Source organism: Zalophus californianus, chromosome 6 (genome assembly GCF_009762305.2).
Source record: "Zalophus californianus isolate mZalCal1 chromosome 6, mZalCal1.pri.v2, whole genome shotgun sequence".
NCBI classification, from domain to species: Eukaryota; Metazoa; Chordata; class Mammalia; order Carnivora; family Otariidae; genus Zalophus; species Zalophus californianus.
The window spans coordinates 21,900,624-21,919,798 of record NC_045600.1 but is presented as its reverse complement, the minus strand read 5'-3'; the positions used below and the strand labels follow the sequence as shown (position 1 = coordinate 21,919,798).

Here is a 19,175-nt window from a genome sequence, read left to right as displayed (position 1 = left end):
TAATATGTTTTCAAGGATTTGCCAGGTAAATAATCTGTGTTACCTTCAACTTTCAGGCCTAACTGGCCTGATGTAATTTTTTTTTTTTTTAATGGCCATAATGTGTGAACAGTAGTTTAAATCAGTCCCTAATGAAAAGAATGGACTGCATGGTGTTCCTCCTGACACATCAAGGGAAAAGCTTTTTAACTAACTTTTATCCGTAGGATTTAAATAAAACCTGTTACTATTCTCCCTTATTTTCTCCCCAGTTAGTCATTTTGATCCAAGGAGATAAAACAGTATAGTGTTGGTTAAAACATCAATAAAAATACTGACCTAATTTCTCACTACCCCCCATATTACTCCAGTGTGACAGAGGTTCTGAGAAGTACGGAGACTGGGAACCACTCCTTCAAAAAGGGTTACTCCCACTGAACCCCACAGTGCTCATTAGCACATTAACGGCTTGAAGTCCTGAGGTTAGACAAAACAAAACCAAACTTGTTTAATGTTGTCTAATGCAGAATTTCTCCAGCTAGCCTGAACACATCACTCCTTTTTCCATGGAATCTCTAATGCCAAACAAACTATGGGTCATGCACAGCTGGTTTTGTGTCTCTGTTTTCCTTCTTAGCACAACTACTGGCTCCTAGTAGGAACTCAATAAAAGATTTCGGTAATGGATAAATGATAAAATGCATGGCTGTCCTCTCAGAGGTTATGTAGACTGTTAGGTAATTTTTTGAGATCAAAGATCTCTGTCTTCTGCAGTAAGCACTGGCATTCAAGTTCAGAGACAAAGAGTGCCGTTTCTTCTGGACATTCAAGTATAGTAAGTGAGTAAAACATACGGTTGTGGAAATAGAAGCATCTTTACAGCATGTGAGAAATCTAACAAGCAAGTATACTTTAACAAACACAAAAGGTATTTAGGAAGGTATTGCTTTATTGCCCTTGTCCCTCTGAAGAACATTCCCTAATGGCCCAGTGGGATTCAGTTCCTGGATGTTTTATTCTTAGTTAGCATTTAATAGAAATCTTTCTCCACTGGTAGATTAGCATGTAAAAAGCAGAAGTTCTTAAAAACACTTTGATGTTGAGAAAGGCTGAGATACAGAAAGTATACAGCGCCAGATTATACGAGAACTCTTGCAGAGCAAATCTCATGACACAGGAGTTTGGCAACTGTGCATTTGGTCAGAGTAAACTGAAAGACGGTCCAGAATACGACTGAAGTGATTGAAGTGAGATATTTGGCCACAAAAAGATAAATAAATAAATTGTGCTATGAATTCTTTACAGTGTTCTACAATTCAGGTATCACTTGTAAATTCTTTATTGCTTTTAAAAATGGATGATTGGAAATAAAATTTTAAGATACTGCATGTAGTAACAGACTGCTGAGATGATGGATGTAACAATCCTGAGCGTTTAAAAAGTGGACTGTTTAATATTATATATGCATATCTCCATGACATGTTATAGCATGTGAGAATTTATTAGGGAGAAAGCTTTTTTAGAAAATCAATGTATATAAACACTCCCTGAATCTAAAGTGCTGGCAACTTCTGCCTCAAGGGGAACTCGATTCCCTCCTTTTTAGCCAGTCATTTGTAAAAAAACCTCCCAATTACAAATCCAAATTTTGTTTGGAAAAATGTGACTGACCACACCTGAAGAATGAAAATGCAAAGTGAAAAGTATCTCTCTTTCTCTACTGGTATAAGTTGCCATTTGTGAGCTGATATTACCGGGATTGATTTAACTTCTACCATTCCCAAAGACCAAATACATTGTTCTTTCAGTCAGTGTTTGGCAATGCTGAAGAGCAGAAGCTGCAGATACGTCTGCACAATAATCTGGGCCAAACTGCAACAGGGACAGATACGCTGTCATTTGTAAAACACTCATGGAAAGCAAAGAATTACATTTTGCTTTTTTTGCTTTCAGAGTCCTCTTTCTTAGACGGTGGACCTGTTCCATCCGTTGGTAAACTTGTGGCATCTTCCTTGATTGAAGGTGAATCTGAAGTAACTGCTCTTTTGGTAAGTGCTGGCAAGGTGAGAGAAAAGACAAAAATAAACCGAGATGAACAGAACCCCCGGGGCTGACAAAATTGCAAGTAATCACTGTGTCTAACCTAGTTTTCTGTAAACTTTACATGGACTAACAGACCTTCAATGTAGGAATAAATGCAGTACATTTACAGTATTTTGGAAAACATCTATTCATAGGATTTAATTTGAGAGGGATTTGAAGAGTATCTCAGAGCAGAAGATGTGTGTTTGGTCAATATACAATGATATAAAGCACACACACAGTGTTGGAGGGAGAAATCTTCAGGGCCTTCTTTTTACAGAATCTTCTTTGTTACACAAACTGAGACTAGATCCGGAATCTAGGTTTACGGTCTTTCTACAACCACTTACCTGTCTTCTGAGTTCTGGATGGGCATGTCCCACTACCTACGGGAAATCCACCTGCCTGATATCTAATCTCTGATGCTTGCCCATCCCTTACTTTCTCCATCTTAGAAAGTGACACACTCATCCCCCGCAGCCCCGGTTTCTCAAACTTTGGTTCCCTCCTTCCTTTGTCCTATCTGCTCCACCCATCCCATTTAAGGGTAAATTCTGAAGATTTTACCTCCCAAATTGACCCCAGGCCTCCGGCTCCATACCATCTCCATTTCCATCACCTCAGCCCAAGACACCATTTTCTCTCTTCCTGTTTTCACTGTGTCCCCTTCCCACACCACAACCAGAATTATCTTTCAAAAAGGTAGATCCAATTATGTCACTTTCCCACATAGCCCCTCCCCCACCAATCCTCCAGTGGCCTCCCAGGAAACTCAGAATAAAATCCAAACATCTGACTGTGGCTGAAAAGGCTCCCGTGGAATTTTACCTCTCCTCTCCCTCTCTCTCTCTCTCTCTCTCTGCCTCTCTCTCTCTCTGTATCCCCTTTTTCCCCCTCACTCAGAGCTCCATCTCTCTAGAAGACCATACCCGATTCTTCTCTGCTCTATCAGGAAAACTCTTCCCACCCAGTTTTAACTCAGCTGATTCTTGCCATTCAGGCTTCAGCTCAGTTGTAACCTCTTCAGAAAGGAATCTCCTGATCACTAATCTAAAGTAGTCTGGTCCAGGTACTTTCTATCATTTTACCTTCATAGCACCAAACACCATTTAAAATTATTTGTTTACTTGCTTACTGCCTGTTTCTTCTATGGGATGAGGTGACGTTTTCTGTCTTGTTCACTGACTATATCCTCCCTGAGGCCAGAGAGTCTCCTGCATAACCTCTTAGTAAATACTGTTTGAAGAAGTGAATACACTTATGGGATTTTTAAGAGATAGTCAATTGGGGATTTTCTAGCTGCTTTCTAGAAAATATCTACAGAATACCTTGTGGATTGAAATAATCAGAACTCAGTTATTTAAAAATATCCGACACCTAACTGGTCAGGGCAAAGATCGTCACACACACAAAAGTCACTATCACATGAACTGAACCTATAAAAAATGGAGAGAGAAATGTTGTGCTTCCATAAAATAAATAAATCCTTAATGGACAAGAAACAATTTTTTTTTTTACCTTTATCAGTACCCTACATTTTGATTGTCATAAATCTTTGGCATTTTATTCTGCAAGTCTGAGGACAAACTACATATGAAGCAGTTCAGTTAGCCAGTGGATCCTGAGGTACAACATGGAAAAGAGTGTGCTGTTCTTGCTGTGGAGAAATAATTTTTCATCGGAGGGACTTAAACCCCCACTAAAGGCACCTCAAAACACAAACTGAGAACAGTAACTTTTCTTTTCATAGCAATGTAAACTGAGGTAAGAAAGCAAAAGGAAGTTCCTTTTAGTAACTTTCATTGACTTGCTTTTTAAAGAATATCAAGTTAAATTAATATGTAAGATTCACATTCAAATCCTACAACAATCTGAAGATAACATTCCCACCCCCCCACCCCTTGAAAAACCACAGTCCTTTCTTTTTTGGTTTATTTTAATAAACATTATTGACAACAGTTTTAGAATTTTAGAAAATTTGAAATCTGCATTTATTTTTAAAATTTAGTTTAGAGATACCAACTCCACAAACATTTGGCATTTTAATCTCAAAGGACTCGAGATTCGAGAAGTCATCAGATTACCACAGCCCTCCCTCAAATCCAGTCTGGTCCCGGCCCCAAGAGTGAGGGCCCTGTCTTGGGAGTTGTGTTCCTTTAGCCTAAAAGAAGCTATACATGGAGACTAGTGGTCAGTCACTACTTATAAAAAGTAAAAATGACAGTTTCAAAAGCTGGCATTATAAGTCTCTCTTTCTAAGCCCCCACTGTCTAGAGGCTGAAGGTAATGGAATCCAAGCCTTCTAAAAGAGTGTCCTGAATCACGGCCATCACTTCTAGCCAGCCAGGATAAATTTGGTAGTAATCATGGCTCTAAATAATGGATTTCTGTGTTCCTATTTCCAATGGTAATATAAACTTAAATTTATACATTTCTTCCCTTCTTCCTGGCAGAAGGAATCTACCTTTTCTTGAATTGACCTGAACTACACAAAGCTGACACAAATTATAACTTAAAACAAACTTTCATTAATGCTGGATCATTTCAGAGACCACAAATTATGCAGTATTTTCCCATTTCCTTTGTTTTTTCCATGGTCAGTGATTCTTTGCTTTCATTTGGTCACAGTTTGACAGGGCACCTAAGTCAGCAGAATGAATGCCTTCGCATCTACGGTACAGACAAAAGGGCCTCGTCCCGTACAGATCCCAACGTGAGTGAAAAGGAGCCTGTTCTGTGGGCTCATAAACTCACGTCTGCCTCAGCACCTACGGTTATGTACTCCTCACGTCTCTGTACAGGTCTCAACTGCTCTAAACTCCAACCCCCAGCTTTCATGTTCCATTCAGAAGGCAATGAGAAAATCGAACACTTGCTAGTTAGACATATAAGCTGGGGTGTTGTTAGTAGCATTTTACTTTTACAAGATGCCTTTCCAGCCAAAGTGTACGTACACCTATCAAACAGCACCAAAGGGCTACACAGAAAGGCAGCAGCCTCTTACTCCCATCTCGTCCAGTCCCCCAATCCTGCACCCCAGAGTCAACCACAATCAACCCTTTCAGCTTTCTTTTTTGTATTTATTTCAATTTTTGTAAGAAAGAGAAGCGTATATGGCTATTTTCTGACTTATCATTTATAGACGTATTCACACCCATCCACTTCCCCTCACCCCATCCTCCTTGTATAGTCACATTTGAACTTCTAGTTGTGTCAATAGTGAGTATTTATAATATTATGTAAATATGGCTCACACAAACCTAATAAGTATACTATGACAACATTTTTTTTCTTACCCATTTTTTCCCCTAGAGTTATTAATTGACCCATGTTTTTATTTTTGTTTTTTATTTGCTCTTTCTCTGTGACTATCCTTAATTATTTCTAATAGCTCAATGAGATCTGCCATATTCTAAATGCTCAGCTGAATCAAATAACCTGACATCTTTATTTTCTAAAGATTTTCCTAATGGAATCTTTCCTTTCTTCCATAAGGTTGAGAGAACTAAACATGAGTGTCCAGATTAAAAGTGCCCACCCCTCCAACAGCTAGAAAAGTGAATAAAGTAAGTCCTGCAGGGAGGCAAATCATCACAAAACTCACTGGGGTTCAAGAGAAGATCCTTAAATGTTCCAGGGCTGGGGGTTGGAGTGTTAGTAGTGGTGGAGAAGATCACTTCAAGGGAGTGGAGCTCAAAACAAAAAGACATAAGGTTTTTCAACAGCAACATTAGATTTTGGAAGAGAACAGTGTAAAGACTTCAGAAGGAAAGTCACTTTCAACCTAGATTTTTATAGCCAGCCAAAGTCTTGTCAAGTGTGAGTGGTGGAAGAAATCTATTTTCAGAAATACGAAGACCGAAAGCATTTACCTCCCTTTCTTTGATGTGCTCCCACAGAAGAGAGAATTGAGATGAACATAGGAAGGCATGCGTTCTGAGAAACTTGGGCACCAACATAGGAGGGGGTGAAGAAAAATCTCAGGATGACAGCCATGCAACAGGTACGGGCTGGGTGGGCCCTTCTAACCTGCCCACTCCTGGCTCTTGTTCTCTCCTCTCAAGACTCGCTAATTAGGTACTATTCCTCTTGAAGGGATTTTCTAAATATCTTTTCTCTTCTATTGTCCCACTTTTTCTTCTACTTTCTTTGTGGTTTTCACAACTTTGTCTTCCACCTTTCTAGTTTTTCATATTTTACATTTCTGAGACCTCTTATACTGTGTTCCTTTTTCATAGCATCTTGTTCTTATTTTTAATGGATGTAGTATTTTCTATCTCTGAGAACATTAATGATATTTTAAAAGACAATTCTGTTCCCTGTATGATGGATTTACTGTAGGTTCATTTTTCTCTTTGTTGGTTTTTTGACATTTCTCCTTCTTAATCTTGGAGGTTTAAAAGAAGGTTAAAGAAAAATTACAGGATAATTTCTGTAACTAAGCTGAAATTGTTTGTGCTACAAAAATGGAGCACTATTCAGGGTGATCCTGATCCACTTCTAAAATACCACATTATGAAAAAACATATAGAAAATTCAAGGTTCCGGGATGCCTGGGTGGTTTAGTCAGTTAAGCGTCTGCCTTTGGCTCAGGTCATGATCCCAGGGTCCTGGGATCGAGTCCCATGTCGGGCTCCCTGCTCAGCGAGGAGCCCGCTTCTCCCTCTGCCTGCCACTCCCTCTGCTTGTGCTTTCTCTCTCTCTCCCTAATAAATAAATAAAAATCTTTAAAAAAAAAAAAGAAAATTCAAGGTTTATCAGAAAAGTAAATAAGAATAACTATGATCTCTAGAAATAAGTTTAATTCAATCATTTAAAATGATTAACAATAAGGTACCTATGATTAAATTTTTTAAAAGTATCCTTGAAAGCATGGATGTAGGTATGGAGGAAAATCATAAAACAGACTTGTCAAAAAGAGGAACAGTAAAACATAAAGCTATGAATTAATAAATTAATTAACAATAAGTTAATGAAGAGGTTTAGTTTTTAAGCTGGATTTTTTTCAGTCAGATTTTACAATGTAGACTATAGTAAGTACTTTCATATCCAAGTCATGTTCTCAATGATATTTTTTCCTATTCTTATTTAACTTTGTTTCCTTTTGAGCCAGTATTTATATAGAAACCTATGGCTTCCTGTGAGGAATATATCTTAGAGAGATGACCACAGCTGGTCATGAAATGCTACTGAGAATAAAGCTGGATGTCATTTCTTTCACTGCTTGTCATAATAACAGTAAAAAAAAAAAAAAATTCTAAAAATCTTGATGTTTTCCCTCTAATGTCTCCTAACCACTATTTCCTAGGTGCCTTTCTAGGGAGCCTTATGAAAGTCATAATGGGAAAGTGAAACAGCAGGGGAACAATGACCTCTGTGCCCATATCATGGTGCTATTTATCTCCAGGCTCCCGAATGTCTTAATGGGGGGAGATACTGTGATGTTTGATGGTGTTTTGTCCTTACTCTCCACCTACATGTTCACATGCATCCAACAGACCTGAGGAAATTTTCCATTTCTTCATATGAAACACAAAACATTTGCGTATGTGTATATCAGATTCTGAGGTACCATAATTGGCTTGAGATACAATCTACATTGAAGGGCAGCTGCCAGATTAGAATGGCAGGGGTTTATGCAGACATATAAAATCACTTAGCAAAATGGTTAGGACAAGAAAGAGAAAATGCTCAGCCTTTGGAATAAAATAATCATGATATAATGAAAACCAAACCCTTTATCAGAAGCTGATAAATATTTGTTCAATGAATCCATGAATATAAATCAGCAAAAATGAGAGTTATCACTTTTGGATCTGACCTACTTCTTTGTGGCTTATTTTGGTATTCTATTTTATAGCAACCTACATTTTTTAAATGACAGAGTTGTCAGATTTAATATACAAACTCTATGTCCATGGTAAATTGAGGAGCTAAATAATTATTTAAATAAGAATCCATTAAATAATATTTGAGATCCAATGGTTTGGATAAAAGTGGACTTAAAAAAACTCATATATTCATTCATCTAGTATTAATTGAGCATTTACTATGTTCCAAGTACTATGCAGGACGCTGAGGAAACAATGGTGAACAAAACGGACATTGTTCCTTTCATCACGGAATTCATTCTTTGGCGAAGAGAATAATCACTAAACAAAAAGTCATTCAAATAAAAAATAACTCCATAATTATTCTAAGAAGGGTTTTAAGGGAAAATTGTAATGTGTTATGGGCACTCATAACAAACACCATATTTAAAACCGTAGGTTCCAAAGGCTTCTTTAAGGATATTACATACAAACTGAGACTTGAAGAGTAAGTATAATAAGGAAGAAGAGAGGTAAATGGTGGGGGAGTGTATCCTGGGTCAACAAACTCACACCTTGTTCACACTGGTAACATTTTTCAACATTTAAAGTATATTCACAGAATGAAATCTAACCACTAACAGTATTAGTGTTCTTATTCTTTGCACAAGATGATATATTTCTGAACAGTTCTATGAAAAGATTTTCTACTTTTTGATGATTTAAACTTTATAATAATATCATCTAACCGCCTTTGCCCACTCATCCACAGTTAGCAGCAAACCTCCACACAAAAAATTTGCTTAATTAAGATTACTACCTTGGGTGATTCATTTTAAGTTTTTCTGAGAAGTGTAATGTCTAAAAAAAAAGAGACTGCATACACTTTTTAGTAAATTGGGTAACATAAATGTATCTGGGGGGCATTATTTGTATAATTCCTAACAAAAATTTCTTCAAACTCCTAACATGACTATTACTATCATGTACTTGTCCTACATTTTAATCTTTCTATGAGTTGCATTTCCTTAAATCCAATTTAAAAACTGGTACAGGACTTCATTACTTACAATTCAAGTGTGAAAATCGTGGACTAGACAGGAAGTGACTGTGATCATGCCAAGAGAATGAGTGCTCTAACCCATGAGCGAGGGAACTTTCAGGAAAGAGTCTGTCATCCTAAAACAAAGAACAAAGCACTTCAGTTCAATGATTACAAAATGTAAGGATCAGGATTCATTTAAATGTGCTAAAAATGAAATTGAACCTCACTATATGAGCTATGTTATACAACAATTTAATGGTAAAAAAATAAGTGCACGCTAAAGAAAATATTAAAAAAAAAAAAAAGAAAGGAGAGAGAGAGAGAAGGAAATCACTCATGGCTATAACAGCATGACATATTTCTTTCTAGTCTTTTTTTTTCCTGTGGCTTGGTTTTGTAAATGTTGTTATAAAACCATGTTCTTCATTTATTTATACTAATACTCTGAACACTTTTGAAGTCACTATGTTATCTTAACCTTTAGCTTATGTGTTACTCATGTACTATCTAGTGGATAAACCATGCTTTCCTCAGCTATTTACTGGGCATTTAGGTGGTTTCCAATGTTTTTCTCCTATAAATAACAATGTGAAAATATCTTTAAATATATAACCTTTTCTATATTTAGAGCTATTCCTTATGACAAATTCTTAGGTGGAAATACTGGGTCAAAAAAACCAATTTGATGTTTTTAAATACACTTAGCTACACTGCATTCCATAACGATTATACCAATCCTCTTACTCATTCAACAAATATTTAATACATAAACAAAGATGAATATAGAAAAAGGCCCTCTGCTCATGGGCTGTATGAATGTGTTCTTGTACCCAAATCTTAGCTGAAAATGGGAATTTTAACTACAAATAATTTATTAATTAGATTAAAAACAAATGCTTTAATATGTTTTCTATAATAGTGAAATTGCACTTTTTTTTTCTCTTGGATGTGTTCTAATTATTTACACTACCCTTTACTTTTTTCTTTTTTTCACTGATTCATTCATGCAACAATAATTTATTGGGCACTAAGTATGTGCTGGTCAAAGAGCAAACAAAACACTGAGGTATACAGTTATGAAACCTTCAGGCTTGCAGAAGAGAAAGGCACCAAATAAATAAACTATGCAAAATATAAAGAAAAATTACAATGAGTGCTAGAAGAAGAATAGGAAATAGTTAAATTTAGATTAGAGGTCCAGAGGAGGCCCCTCTGGGACGTGATACTTAAAGCAATATTTGAATGCTGAGTATGAATCAGCCAGGCAAAAGCTTACGGGTGGAGGATGAGAAAGTGGGAGGCAAGGGGGAGCAGATGGTGTTCGGGGAATGATGTCCCAGACTTGTGTGAGGGGCTGAGGTGGGAAAGTGTGGTGTGTTTCAAGAACTGAAGGAAGGTCCCCTGGCTTCGGCACACTAAACTGAGGAAAGTGGTTACAATGAGATCCAGAGTTGAGATTTGGATTTGGGATTTTTTTTAAGTACAATCAGAAGGGACTCGAAGGTTTTAAGGAGATTTCTATCTAAATTTTAAGGAGATTTAGGGGCACCTCGGTAGCTCAGTCAGTGAAGCGTCTGCCTTCAGCTCAGGTCATGATCCCAAGGTCCTGGGATTAAGTCCCGCATCGGGCGCCCTGCTCAGTGGGAAGCCTGCTTCTCCCTCTGCCTGCCGCTCCCCCCTGCTTGTGCTCTCACTTTCTCTCTCTCCCTGTCAAATAAATAAATAAAATCTTTGAAAAAAATAAATTTTGAGGAGATTTAAAAATTTACATTTCTCAAAGATACTCTGGGCTCTATGTGAAGAGATTGAAATAGCACAAGTGTTGAAGTGGGAAAACCAATTACAGTTTAAAAACTGTAATTGAGGACGACTGTGGGGCCGGGGGAGAGGAGGGGATCAAGAACGCTGCCAGAGTCTAGATGAGACATCTGCAGGTTAGGTGGCCCCCATGGATTCCTCCCAAACTTCACCCCACAGAATAGGGCCTCATGCCACAGGGCCATTTGATGAAACAGTCATTCTCCGTATCAAGTACCAAGTTTATATTTTATTTCTTTGTCACATATGTATGTATGCAAATGCAAAGGAAAGGCCAAAAAGAACAAGTTTATGTATAGTGGTAAGAGGCCTATTTACTCTGAGCTAAAAGCATGGACATTATCCTCAGATAATTCAAGATCATTAGCCTGCATGTACCGAGAGGGAGTTTAGGTCTATTTAAGATGAAGGCCCTGAGTGATTTATGGTTTTTACTAATTATGGGGATTTCATAAGAAACTAGAAGTCATTCAGTGTACGATGTCTGGAAAGAAAAGGATATACATTGTGTCCCCAGCGCATTCCAATAACTACTTTAAATAAGCTGACATGGGGCAACCAGAGGCAGGGCCAACAGAGCTAGCTCATCACAGTTCAGACACGAAACACTTAAGGCCTGGATATGGAGTTGGAAGATGCACAAATGAAAAGGAGAGTTATGTCCTCAACCGGTGCTAGAAATCTCCATTTAAGCGTGGTTTCTATGAAGCATGAAAGGGAAAAGCATAATAAATGGCTTCCCACTAAAAGATGCTTTGATCATTATGGGCCAGTAAGAAAAAGAAACAATAAGGGAAGCAGTGGAGAGAACAAGAGAGGAGCTGTAGGTCTGGGCATCGTGCTGAATGAAACACAGTGCAAAGACAGCCTGAAAATGGGCCTGCCAGAGGAGGGATACAGCACCCGAAGACATTCAAATCCTATTCATCCTTCCCCAAACGCGTGGTTTTAAATTTCTAAAACAAAATCAGCTGGTATCAAGACATGAGTTATATGTTTTCTGTTTACAGAAAAAGAGTAATTTATATTTTCAATGACAAAACCAGCTTATTGGCATAGGACAATTAAAATATGGCACTGACAGATTTCACTCTTAGCAAATTTGGAAAATACAGAAGAAACAAAGAAAATAATGCAATAAATTAAAAAGTAGCCTACCAGCCTAATTTAAGGGTATGTTTTCTGATTCTTCTTTATAAATACCTTTTTGTCTTGAGATTACCATTTGTTGACAATTTTATTTCCTACTTTTTCATGTAGCATGGGAATTTTCTCTACCATCATCATTATCATTATGGTTATACCATAGTTCATTTGACTAATCTCCCATTGTTGGAAATGCAAGGCCGATTTCAGGTTTTTTTTTTTTTCCTGTTATAATTTGATAAACATCTTGGTATGCAAAGCTTGGTCCACATTTTAAATTTATTAACATAGATTTCTAGAAGTAGAATTATGAGGTAACACATTTTAAGGGTGCTTTTTAATAACCATTTCATCTAAATTGTCAAATTTATTGTCAGTATGCTGATACTCATAACATTTCCTAAATATCCTTTTAGTGTCCATGAGAGTTCTAGTAATATCCCTCTTTCATTCTTAATATTGGCAATTTGTATATTCTCTCCTTTTTCCTAATCAATCTGGGTAGAGCTTTAAAAATTTTACTGATCTTTTCAAAAAACCTGGTTTCGTTTTCATGCCCCTTCCCCATTTTCCTTCTTTCTATTTCATTGATTTCTGCTCTTATCTTTATTATTCTCTTCCTTTTACTTTATTTAGGTTTGTTATTTGTTTTTTAGTTTCAAGCTTGGATTATTGATTATCAACTTTTCTTCTTTTGAAATATACACATTTAATGTTATAATTTTCTCTCCAAGCACTATCTTAACTGAGTCCCACACATTCTGATAAACTGTACTTTTATTTTTATACACTTAAAATATTATCTAATTTTCCTTTTGAACCCCCAATGGGTTATTTAAAAATATGTTGTTTATTTTCCATCTAGGAATCGTCCAGATATCTGTTATTGATTTCTAGCTTCATTCCACTGTGGTTAGATGACATACTTTGCATAATTTCAATCATCTTAAACTTATTGAGATTTGTTTTATTGCCCAGAATATAGTCTATTTTGGAGAATGTTAGATGTGCACTTGAAAATTACATGTAATCAGCTGTTGTTACGTGGAGTATCCTATAAATGTCAGTTAGGTCTAGTTCGCTGATAGTGTTGCTCAAGCTTTCTATATCTTTACTGATTTTCTGCCTACTGTTTTATCAATTACTGAGAGAGGGATGTTGAAATCTTCAGCTATAAGTATAGATTTGTCAATTTTTTCTTTATGATTCTATCAAGTTTTGCTTCATATATTTTGACACTCTATTAATAGGTACATACAATTTAGGACTGTTATCCTTTCCCTTTAAAATTGTTGACTTTTTCAAACCACTCACATGCCTGTTTTTCATGTATAGAAATGAGGAAGCTTAACTCTAATTCAGTTTTATGTTGCAACATTTTATAGGTCTTCAAAAGACTATCACACTCCCTCATATTACCTTGAAATATAACTAATGAAATGAACTGTAAAAGAATACCCCCAAAGAAAAATATCTCACAATCCCTTTGAACAATCAACATACTAGAATTTGGAAAAACCAACCAACCAACCAACCCTCAATTTTCTCCAATTTTATATTGATATTTAATTTGTGGAGTTTCTATACAACTAAATTTTACAAGGTAATCTTAAAATGAATGTTTCTTTTGAATTCTTACCCATCTTTCAATCAAATACTTAAATATTTAAATGGAAATACAGGTTAAAAAAGGAAGATTCTTTGCAATTTTAGGAATCCTAGCTTTATGCTTTTTACCAATTCTTATATCCTTAGCACAAGGACCTATTTTTATTGCTGTCTTAAGTCTCAACAAGCTAGTTAGCCAGAATTCCCTGCAAAAATTCCACTGGGTGAAGGGACTTGCATTTTCTAATATTTTCCCTGGGTTTCTTCCACTTCTCTTTCATAACCCACATTGTAATTGGTTTCTTAAAAGCTGTTCCAACCTGACTAAATCTCTTTGCTAAACTGATCTCTAATGATTAATATTTAATGACGCCCACCAAGTATTTTTCTCTCAGGAATATTATAAGTTCAAAGTTTGGAAGACAGATGATACATGTGATTTTTTTTTTTTAAATTTTAATTTATCTAACCCTTCCCCTGGAGAGAAGGAAAAAAACACTTAATGTGTTTCTGAATCTGTGGCAGCAATGTTTTCCTGAATTTGTCTCTTGCCTAACAACTTAGTGTACCTCCATCTCTTCCCCACTCTTAATTCCCGATTCTCCATCAGTGCTCGAAAAAGCTTAACCTCTTCTTCAGTAAATTTTATTCCTATTTGAAAGTTCGACCTGGCAGATAGTTTACTTAAGGTCTGTCTTCCCCCTATCTTGACCTGCATGGCTTCAATTTTAGCTTTTAACCTCAATGAGGGTGAGGCTTTCCTTGTCTCAGTCCTTCCACCCACCCATGCAAATAGTCCAGAATTTAGCGTAGCACCATTCGCAGTAAGGAACCCAAAAATGGTCACATATGCTCATTTCTGGGCCGAAGTGAAGAAATTAAAGTCTGCTATGGTTGAAGCTGGGAAGTAGGAGACTGCCACTCTCACATTCCAGTTTCTTCATGTTAAAAAATGAGGGCGCTGGAGCAGATCATGTCTAAGTCTTCTGGGCACTAACATTTGATGATTCTAATCTGTCTGAACAGAACCACTAAAGAACCAGTACTCTAACTATGCAAATTATCTTTACCAGAGGAAATGCAAATGTATACAACTGTTATACCATAAACCCAAAGCCACACCTGTCCACAGATGAAGAGACTCATGAAAATACTGTGCCAGATCAGGCCATTTGATTAATTTACCTTTATCCAATTGATATTTTATTATATATAATTTAATATTCCTAGTGACTCACTAATGAAAAAGATTGTACTTATTTTTTTTTAACATACTTTAGATTTGGACCCATATAGCTTTCATCCATTTTCAGAAATCAAATCTACTCACAGTGGATAAAAATTTACCATAAATAAGAATGTGCCACTGACTTAGGAAACAAAGGAAAAAATCAAAGATGTTTTAATCATGGTGCTTGACTGGAATCAGTGCTTCTTCTCTTAAGGTGACCATTGTAAAGGAAACAATAATTATTTGGATAAATATGTTATGAGATTTTTAAGACTAATAAGACATTTAATCAATATTCCTTATATTTTTTAGCCTCTAGAATTTTTAATTTAAGGCGATTAAAAGTGTTACCTTCACAGGTGAATTTCTCTACAATCTTTCCTAATGTCCTTGTTTAGTAAATTATAGGTAAGGTGAAAGTATGGTGCTTACCAAGGGAACTAAGTTTGGTAGAGGGGGGGCTCTAGTAGGTTAAAAAATTAATATGCTCCTCTAAGTACCTGTGTTGATTCCTAAATAAGTACCTTTGACTCATTGCTATTTTCAAATTTTATAACAAAGAAAAATTCCAATTCATTGGGCAATCTTTTGTTTAGAGCTAGATGAAATCAACTAGTTAAATATTATAGCTGGCAAGTTAGCATTGATCACTTCAAAAGAATAAAAATCTCTTTAGACTTCAGCATGATTTGTTTGCCTACAAAGTTTCAGATGTGTCATCTAAGCATTACTGGAAAAACAGCATTTAAATTTTGTTAGAATTCCAGAAAAGCTGAAGCTAGGGGGGGGAAAAAAAACTATTCACCAATTTAGCACGTATAGTATGCTCACTGTGTATGCTGGAGTTAAAGATGAGGCACAGTGTCCTCAAAAGTCATATAATCAGTAGGGCAGCATTTCCCAAATTTCAGTCATCACCTATAGTTATACTTAGTATTTTTTTTTTATGTTAGCTTAAAGATTAGCCTTGTACCGTAAATTGCTATATAGGAGAGGCTTAAAGGATGGGAGACTGGTTGGGGATAGGGGAAGCCTGCAGCTGTATTTGCACAGCAGTTCATATATGATTTCTCATCTAAGCATGGAGAGAGGCGGTTATAAATGAGATACCTGGAGTATTATGGGGTTAAAGCTCCTCAAATTCTCCCATGGTTGCTGCTATTGTTTCTAAGCGACATCTGTAAAATTACCTCAATTAACAACACACTGGTGATAGATTTTAAGAGTTATTAAATGAACATCACCTCTAATCTTGAATTGCACCAGCAATTAGGCATAGCATGCAGCAGCTACTACTGGAGAAGATTTAAGCTATGTACAGAAATAGCTGATCTAAGAGAGGAAGTGCTAACAGCCATTAACTGCCATGAGCAAAGTATAAACAAATCATGGAGAGATTCAAGGAGGGAGAAACAGCTTCCAGGAGCAAAGCATGTACTTATATCATACAGATGCTTACATTGAACAAATATGACAAAGGGCTTTGGCAGACTCTGCAGAAACTGTGCCGAAAACCATTGTCAACACTTCCTCACCTACCCCATCTTATCCTGCAAAACATCTGCTTCTTTAAAAAGACATTACGTACTAAGTCTTCAACTAGAAATTGAAAATCATGATTTTCCTTTCAGGAGGAGGAATGAAGGGAAGGAAAAAAACATACCTTCTGTGATTTTACTATAAAATCCCCTGCTAATTAAAACTGTATATTTAGTATGGGTAGAGAGCAAAAAAGGGCGGACAGCAAATGGGGATTTTTTTGGACAAAACCATGCTCCTCTGTGAATTCAGATTAGGAATGCTATGTTGACTTTTGAACATTCTGTTCTATTTGAAACAGCTGGGACAGCAAGGAAGACTGTATGTTCTACAGAAACCCAATTTGATGAAAGAGAGGCCATGAAAGGCTTCTGGTGTCCACACGGAGAGAAAATGTCGTGTCAGATTCAGCTTTGAATTGCATTCTAAACAAACTTTTAGATCAGGCTTTGTCCAGTTAACTTGGTCAGCTTAGTACAATCTTATATTATGCTCTCAGAAACTGTGGACATTGATCCCACTGAAAATCTTGAAAGCTTTGTAGAAATCTAAATTTTTCCTTTTTTAGTTTTAATTTAAATCCCAGTTAGTCAGCATAAAGTGTAACGTTAGTTTCAGGCATACAATCCAGTGGTTCAACACCTCCATACATCACCTGGTGTGCATCCTGACAATCGCCCTCCTTAATCCCCATCACCTACTTAACCCATCTGCTCTCCACAGAAGTAAACAGCAGGAGGCTGCTGTAGCCCAGACAGAGAGTACCTGGCTTGTCTACTTCCTGCTCACAGCAGTGTGGTTATACTGCATGTCTCACTGCCTTTTTACAACAGCAACAAAATGAGAGAAGCCAGTTGCCAATCTGGTTCTGATGTGCCAACAGTGCCTTGTCTGTCAAGAGTCATGCCGTCACCATTCTACAGCTGTGATGCTAATAGTGATCCTCTTCCAAACCAATGTGCATAAAACTTCCCTGTGCCTTGTCATCACAAGCCTCTTTTCAAAAGCCTTTGAAGCATCTTTGCAGCTGTCACATGCTCTACGTGCATTAGCTCATGTAACCCTCGCAGCAACCCTGGCAGGTTGGCACCATTATTTGTCCCCTTTGACCATTGAAGGTTATAGAGCAAATAAATGGTGGAGCAATTAAACGGTGGAGGTAGTGTGTTGACTACCTTTTCTCTGAACACCTACAGCAATTTATTGAGGCCTCCTCTATTACGGGATTTAGCCCTTTGTCTCTTGCACTACAGTTTGTGTGAAGGCTTTGAATCCCTAAGGGTTGGTAATGACTTTTCTTCTGCCATTCTCTCCAGCCCCCCTCCCCCGCCCCCCCAGAGTGCTCATATGTTATAGAAACTCAAATGTTTGTTGAATGTTGTATTTAAACAACAACAAACACCAATGTCCTGCAATTAAAATGGAAGCTCCAAAGAGGCAGGGGGCTTCATCTGTTTTGTTCACTGATGAGTCGCATGCACCTAGTAAGTTCCTGGCACATAAGGGACACTGAGTGAATATATGTTGAATGCACGGTAAGTATGAGGACTTTCCAAAGAGCCGGGGAAGTAATTATTTGATCGGTAAATCAAGAAGAGGACATACTGTATACATGCGCAAAGGAAGAAAGACGAGGTTGGTAATTTCTCCTTTCTTGAGACCAGGGGGTGGCAAATATTTTCTTTCGAGGGCCAGATTGTACATATAGTAGGCTTTTTGAGCCATCCACTCTCTGCTGTACCTACTTGACTCTGCTGCTGAGTGTGAAAGCAGCCATGGACGATATGTGAATAAATGTGTGGCTGAACTTCAATAAAATTTTATTTACAAAAGCAGTCAGCAGGCAGGATTTGCCTCATGGGAGGCAATGTGTTGACTCCTGTTCTAACACAATGGGCAAGAATTAATCTATTCAGTAAGACAAATAGGTAACCATTCCCTCCACGAAGACCATGCCTTTGGCATCTTTATATGTCCTGCATCCTCACCTCAATTAGGTAGTACAGGGCTTTGTGGTGTGGTAGCAGCTCAGTATGTTTGTCAGATTAAACTGAATCCTATAGCAACTGATTTCCTGGAACCACAGTTGTCAGGAGAACCAATAAATTCAAGTCCCTGCAATGTGCCTTTTCTTTGAAGTCTCCTAGCAGAATATGTGGGCAGTTAATAGCTGTGGAAATAATATCATATAAAACTAGGGCAGCACCTTCTCTCTTGATAGAGGACCAATGCCTCTTACTTGAAGCATAGCCTTCAGGATGTCAACAATTAACCGAAGGTAGCTTTTCTGATCATCCGTGAAGCCAAGAAACGATTAACAATTGTCTCCTGCCCATCTGAGCTCCTGCTTCTTTTGAAACATTTTCAGTAAATTATTTCATAAAAGGCATAGTATCTACAACTGGCCAAAATATGCTCCCACATTTTCTTCTCCAAAATATAATCTTCTCATGGGTGCTGAGTTAGATTATGCATTATTTTGGGCCAGACATCTGTTACAAATGGCGAGAGTCTACTTATTCATTACTGAAATGGATCAATGTTTTAAAATGTTTAAGTAATATTAATGTAGAACAAATGTCATCATAAAATGTGCTTTGTGGCCTTTTCTTATACTTGCACTACCTATTTGCAAAATTTTGCTAAGTGTTGGCCTCACTTACAAACCAGGCCTGGTTTCTTCTTCAGCAGCAAATGTAATCTTAAAGAGAACTGCAACAAGATTACTTGCTGAACATGTTAAACATTCATAGCTTTGCCATATGCTGTTATGGAAATTACACTGATTTAAAGTAATTTGGGTGTCACTAGATAGTACTGATTCACCTGATATCCAATGTATCTGTAGTGAGAAATAATGTTTTAAAGGTGTCATTTGCATCTAGACCTCTGTTGAACTAAGAGGCCCGTACTGTGT

At 37.1% G+C, this 19,175-nt stretch overlaps 1 protein-coding gene across 5 annotated transcripts in view; it reads right to left on the bottom strand.

Moving 5' to 3' along the window:
* Positions 1 to 911: 911 nt before the first annotated feature.
* Positions 912 to 19,175, bottom strand: part of CEP128 (centrosomal protein 128) — a 393,596-nt gene continuing 375,332 nt past the window's right edge. For all 5 annotated transcript variants that reach the window (XM_027572708.2, XM_027572711.2, XM_027572710.2 and 2 more), the window contains 2 exons: positions 8,942 to 9,050; positions 912 to 2,034 (listed from right to left, as the gene is read on the bottom strand). In XM_027572708.2, the coding sequence (XP_027428509.2) occupies positions 1,907 to 2,034; positions 8,942 to 9,050 (237 nt within the window). In that variant the 3' untranslated portion in view covers positions 912 to 1,906. The remainder of the gene's footprint in view (positions 2,035 to 8,941; positions 9,051 to 19,175) is intronic.